The 6,778-nt window shown below is 35.3% G+C and overlaps 1 protein-coding gene across 2 annotated transcripts; it reads left to right on the top strand.

Annotated features, from left to right (window-relative positions):
* The first annotated feature begins 272 nt into the window (after positions 1–272).
* Positions 273–5,307, top strand: LOC112508463 (phenylalanine ammonia-lyase-like). 2 transcript variants are annotated; one of them, XM_025113077.1, is made up of 3 exons: positions 273–652; positions 3,406–5,177; positions 5,218–5,307. In XM_025113077.1, the coding sequence occupies exons 1-2, from the start codon at positions 282–284 to the stop codon at positions 5,153–5,155; spliced, it is 2,121 nt and encodes a 706-aa protein (XP_024968845.1). In that variant the 5' UTR covers positions 273–281; the 3' UTR covers positions 5,156–5,177; positions 5,218–5,307. The 2 variants fall into 2 exon arrangements, with proteins under 2 accessions (XP_024968845.1, XP_024968844.1); XM_025113076.1 differs by having other exon boundaries at positions 3,406–5,307.
* The last annotated feature ends 1,471 nt before the right edge of the window (positions 5,308–6,778 follow it).

The following is a 6,778-nucleotide window of genomic DNA, read 5'->3' as shown; positions in this document are numbered from 1 at the left end:
AGAAATATAAAAAAGAAATACAAAAATATTAGTTTGTGTTGTCAAACAAGTCTCTAAACCTTTTCTTTGTCTCCATTGCAACCATCGACGTGGCATGATCCTTTCCATCGATTTCCATGACCAATCGGACGGCCACCACCGTTTTCCAACTAACACATCGGCCTGCCAAACCTAATACTAAATGGGCAACCGATAAGCTTTCTATTTAAACGGCTTCATCTCCTACGCATCATCTCAGGAAATTTATAGCTTCATAATTTCCTACCAACAAAATAAAAAAAATGGATCAATGTACCAATGGACATGCCAACATCAATCATGATAYGACGGACCCAYTGAATTGGGGTGTCGCTGCGGCGGCGTTAAGCGGAAGCCACCTGGAGGAGGTGAAGAGAATGGTCGGGGAGTATCGGAATACAGTGGTGAGGTTGGGTGGCGAGACGCTGACTATTGCCCAGGTAGCCGCGGTCGCCACCACCAACGTTCAGGTTCAGCTGTCGGAATCCGCTCGTGCCGGAGTTACAGCCAGCAGTGAKTGGGTTATGGAYAGCATGAAGAAAGGAGGAGACASCTACGGTGTCACMACCGGTTTCGGTGCCACCTCTCACCGGAGAACCAAGGAAGGTGGTGCTCTTCAACAGGAACTCATTAGGTATATTATTTAAAATATCAATATAAATAAACAAATGCATAATTAATTCCATTTTCTTTCAAATAAACAAAACGATGTTTTTAAGATATATATTTTGGCCCATTAAAAAGCTTAAAAGACAGCTTTCATGCAATGAAGATGGTCTCGAATTTATTTGATAAAACCAAGCATTATTATTGTATATATATACACACACATATACATACATATATATATATATATATATATATATATACCATAATTAAGCATGCATAAAAAACACCTTATTACGACTATTTTCTTTTGTGTAGAGGTTATGTTAGGATAGATTACTGTCAATGTCATTGGTCTCCAAGTAGTCATTACTGCTTTTGGTCATTACGTAAATGGTGTTTTATCATGTATAGTTGAGTGASACAACATACTAGCTATTGTCGTTAAGCGTCACGCTCGTGAGCCATGAGGATCGACCACGGTATACCTAGAAACTTTATGTAACTATATATTATATATATATATATATGTGTATATACATATAAATATTTACAGAGAAAGAGAGAATGAAAAAACAGTAGTTAAACAAGGGAATAAGAAAAAGGTCTAATCACATGTGATTTTATATTAACATCACGTACAAAATCATATGTGATTAGGTCGCGGCCAAAGTCGCATTTACATCTTTTTTCGTCTGTCAAGGTAAAATTGCATATGATTTTACGCGTAATTTGACCGTTTTTATATTCTATTATTTAGTTTATATTCTCGTTTGATCCTTTCTATATAGACTAGGACAACCAAAATATAAAAAATGGAAATCACATATAGTTTTATAATAAACGATTCGCTCATTGTTCTAAACATCGAGTAAATTACATTTCGTGGACTATTTCTAATGTGGTAGGTGGGCTTGGTCAACTAAAATCCTTGTGGTATTAAATATTGATGAATTATATTTAAATTAACAAAAAAAATAATTATTAGCACATAAAATATGAAAGATAATATTAGGAATATTAAAAACTCTAACATGTTTTATTATACAATTGAATTATATATTTATATATAACTAGAAGAGTACTCATATAATGTAACGAAATACATCTCGATTTTAATGTTTCGTTTTATTTCTTTTTTGTTTCAGTCGATGTTATAATATGGTTTTATGTGGTTTTAAGAAAATGATAATATTTTTATCTTTGAATAAAATATAAATATGAAGTTATCATAAAAAACTGAAAAAAAAAAAAGGAAAATGACAAAACTAAACACTTTATACAACCCTCTTACACAAAATAACCAGTTTTTAGAGGTTTTACAAAACTAACCACACAGGGCCTTTTTCTTAGAAAAAAAATTTTAAAATTTCTTTTTTTCCACTTGGGGCGAGCCACGTCATCGGATCGCCCCCAGGGGCGATTCAGACTTTAAATATTTTTTAAAAATTTTTTTCCTTTTTTTTTGTAATACCAATTTCACTATAAATACCAACAACCTGTTTCATAATTTTTCACACATTCCCTTTCATTTCTCTTCTCATATATTCTACTCTCACAACCTTTAACCCATTAAACACAATCAACCATCACAAAACATGAAATCACGTCAACATGATGATGTTTGTGTGTATCTTCGAATTGGCGGTTAAAGCCCGTACGCATATATACGTTAAAAATACGTACGTAAAACGTACGTGAATATACATAAATATGTGTGCGTGTTAAAACTCATACACATATATACGTTAAAATACGAAGTTTCAATTTTTGTACCGTTTATATCGTTTTTTTTTTACGTAATGCAATGTCTATATATATATATATGTATGTTACCGCAATTTATATTGTTTTTTTTACGTTATGCATCTATATATATATATATATATATATACAATTACCGCAATTTTTATCGTTTTTTTACGTTATGCATCTCTATATATATACGTTACCGCAATTTATATCGTTTTTTTACATTATGCATCTTTCTCTATATATATATATATATACGTTGCCGCAATTTATATCGCTTTTTTTACGTAAATGTAAGTAGGTATGTATATACACGTATATACATACGTACACATATATACATACATACATACATACGTGAAGATACGTAAATATGCATACGAGTTTTAACCCGAAATGTACGGATCGCCCCCGGGGGCGATTCGTGTGGTTAGTTTTGTAAATCCCCTGAAAATAGTTATTTTGTGGAAGAAAATTGTATAAAGTGGTTAGTTTTGTCATTTTCCAAAAAAAAAAATATTGATATTAGTACCAGACTATTTAAAATTTCTCTTTTTTTGTGTATTTTTTAATTTAATTTTTTTAATTTTTGGTTTAATAATATATTTTATTTAAAAATAATAATCACGTATTTTTTTGTTAGAAGTCAATGATTATCCTAATTATATTTTAAAATTTTTATATTTTTAAAATAAGATATTTATCCTCTATTTGATTATATTTATCTACAGCTAGTTACACGAATTCAAATATGAAGCTTAATAAATTATATTTATGCATAATTTACTTGTAATATTGAATTTTAAATAACATATATTAATAAACAGTATTTTATATATAAAAAATATTTTTTAAAAGTTTTTATGAAATCATTTATAATATACTATACATACTTGCTATTGCTTTTATAATAATAGCAATAATTGAGAATGTTGCTACTGAATCATGTGGACGTTTGTTGCTTTAACATTAAACATTCTGTGATCGTGGGGAATTAATTWATTTATTTTAATTTTGCCATTTAATCAGATTCTTGAACGCCGGAATCTTTGGTACCGGAGCGGAATCAGACCACACGCTGCCGCAATCCACCACAAGAGCCGCCATGTTGGTCAGAATCAACACCCTCCTCCAGGGCTACTCCGGCATCCGATTTGAAATCATGGAAGCCATCACAAAATTTCTCAACCACAGCATCACCCCATGCCTACCCCTCCGTGGCACAATCACAGCCTCCGGCGACCTGGTCCCACTATCGTACATTGCCGGAATCTTGACCGGCCGCCACAATTSCAAGGCCGTTGGCCCCGCCGGAGAATTGCTTGATGCCGTCAGTGCTTTCAATCGTGCCGGTATCKATACCGGATTTTTCGAGCTACAACCTAAAGAAGGGYTTGCGTTAGTGAACGGGACCGCGGTTGGGTCCGGTTTGGCTTCTGTGGTTCTTTTTGAAGCTAACATCCTCGCGGTCTTATCGGAGGTTTTGTCGGCCATTTTTGCCGAAGTTATGCAAGGAAAGCCTGAGTTTACAGATCATCTGACCCATAAACTGAAGCATCACCCCGGCCAGATTGAGGCTGCGGCGATCATGGAGCACATTCTTGACGGTAGCTCCTACGTAAAAGAAGCAAAAAAGATACACGAAATGGAWCCGCTTCAAAAGCCGAAGCAAGATCGTTACGCCCTTCGTACATCACCGCAATGGCTTGGTCCACTTATTGAAGTGATACGGACATCGACAAAATCGATCGAGAGAGAGATTAATTCGGTGAACGATAACCCCTTGATCGACGTTTCTAGAAACAAGGCACTTCACGGAGGGAATTTTCAGGGTACCCCGATAGGAGTGTCGATGGACAATACACGGCTAGCCGTTGCATCCATAGGAAAGCTCATGTTTGCACAGTTCTCCGAGCTCGTAAACGACTTTTACAACAATGGGTTGCCATCCAATCTCTCTGGAAGCCGTAATCCAAGTCTGGATTACGGTTTCAAAGGAGCAGAAATTGCCATGGCGTCCTACTGTTCGGAACTCCAGTTCCTCGCAAACCCTGTAACCAGTCACGTGCAAAGCGCAGAGCAACATAACCAAGACGTGAACTCGTTAGGGTTGATTTCTTCACGGAAAACAGCCGAAGCGGTCGAGATTGTGAAACTCATGTCATCGACTTACTTGGTGGCACTATGCCAAGCAGTCGACTTGAGGCACTTGGAGGAAAACCTCAAGTCGACCGTCAAGAATGTGGTTAGCCAGGTGGCGAAGAAAGTCTTGACCACGGGYMACAACGGCGAGCTTCACCCATCTCGCTTTTGCGAAAAGGATTTGCTCAAAGTGGTCGACCGTGAGCACATCTTTTCGTACATCGACGATGCGTGTAGTGCAACTTACCCTCTAATGCAAAAGTTACGACAAGTTATAGTCGAGCACGCCCTTGCAAACGGTGAGGCCGAAATGGAGTCGAGCACGTCAATCTTCCAAAAGATCASGGGTTTCGAGCAAGAACTCGAAGCCCTTTTGCCGAAAGAAATCGAAAGCACTCGGGTCGATCACGAAGGTGGAAAATTGGCGATCWTTAACAGAATCGAAGAATGTCGATCGTACCCGTTGTATAAGTTYGTGAGGACTGAACTTGGAACCGGTTATTTGACCGGCGAGAWGAYGGYGTCGCCSGGAGAGGAGTTTGAAAAGGTGTTCTCGGCGATCTGTGCCGGAAAATTGATCGATCCACTGTTGGATTGCTTGAAGACGTGGGATGGGAAGCCACTTCCCATTTCATGATGAAGTTGAAATAAAAATACGTACATTGGATTATGGTTTGTGTTTGTAATTGTAATTTACATGAAATCACACATTTTTATATTAAGTTTGTAATTGATAGGATTTTGTGTCTTTAAATATGAACCTTTTAAATCTGTATATTCATCTTAAACAATTAAATATTGTGATATTTAATTTAAATATAAATCTTATTTATTTCATATGAAAATAAATGTAATGTTGTTAATTCTTTTTTACATCATGTTTATTTATAACATTAYAAGAGTCGTCATCTCATTTACCGGGTAAGACTCTTCATCCTTCTCATCMCTCTTACCCGGTAAGATTCTTCGWCTTTCTYWTGTTCATCCGATAWGGAAATTCATGCRTTAAGCACTKACCAAAGTAAGTATTTAATAAGCGGCATCTAAGTCTCACATGCATAGACCTCTGCCTTTGACGTAGAAAATTTTGTCAAATGGTGAAATTGATAATTAATTAGTGTAATATAAAATAAAATCAAAGTTAAATAAAATTGACGATACCTAATTGTAGCATGTAGCAACGTTATGTTATGGGTCATAAAATATTATACACTAGGGGAAAATAAATTAAATGGTGACGTAGACTACCAAATGTTGCCTTAGTAAATCCACCCTGACTCTTGACTTTTTGTTGGGAATATCCAATTCACCATAAATACATTATTTACACCAAATTTCATAAAAGTTTTAAATATTTATATATAACTCATATATTTCATATAACATGAAATAAATACATATACTTTGGTCCCAAAATATACAAATGCTACATACAAAAGTAGCTACAACTTTTTTCTTATATACATCAAGTACAAGACTTGTAAATATTTAATAACAACTTCTAGAATTCACATAGATGTAGTGCAATATTAATTCCATTCACATCTTCCYTTTTCCCTTATCCTACAAATATGTCTGACCTATAATTTACATTTTAAAACATAAGATAAGGGTTAGACCACAAAGTCTAGTCAGTAGTCCCTTTATTTGCAATTACAATGAGAAAATCAGCAAAACACTTTTTGAAAAGCAATTCTTTGAAATGATAATATAAAAATATTATTTAATGACATCAAACTTTTTTCGCCGCATCATACAGAAAAGACAACCCCATTTTATCGCATTAGACAACATAAAAATCAATTTGTCGCATCAAATTCAATATACACCAATCTTGYCGCACCTTATTGATGCGATATCATAATTCCTCGGATCATATGGATGCGACYACCTCTTTTTGTCGCATCACGCTGATGCGGTAACCCCAATTTCTTGCATCYAACAAATGTGATCACTCTAACTTGTCGCATCCAACAGATGCGACAAACAAACTTGTCGCACCATATAGATGCGATAATAATAACTTCTCGTACCACACTAGTGTGATAAACCCAACATGTCACATCTGATTGATGCGATAAAGTAACACTCTTAATCAAAACCCAATCTCATCGCATTAGACACATGCGATAAAATGAATCCCATCACATCCAACATATACGATAACAATAATCCCATGGTCAAAAGANAATCAAAACCCAATCTCATCGCATTAGACACATGCGATAAAATGAATCCCATCACATCCAACATATACGAT

Source organism: Cynara cardunculus, assembly GCF_001531365.2.
Source record: "Cynara cardunculus var. scolymus isolate 2C chromosome LG 3, CcrdV1, whole genome shotgun sequence".
Lineage (NCBI taxonomy): Eukaryota > Viridiplantae > Streptophyta > Magnoliopsida > Asterales > Asteraceae > Cynara > Cynara cardunculus.
This window is presented reverse-complemented; position numbering and strand designations above follow the sequence as displayed.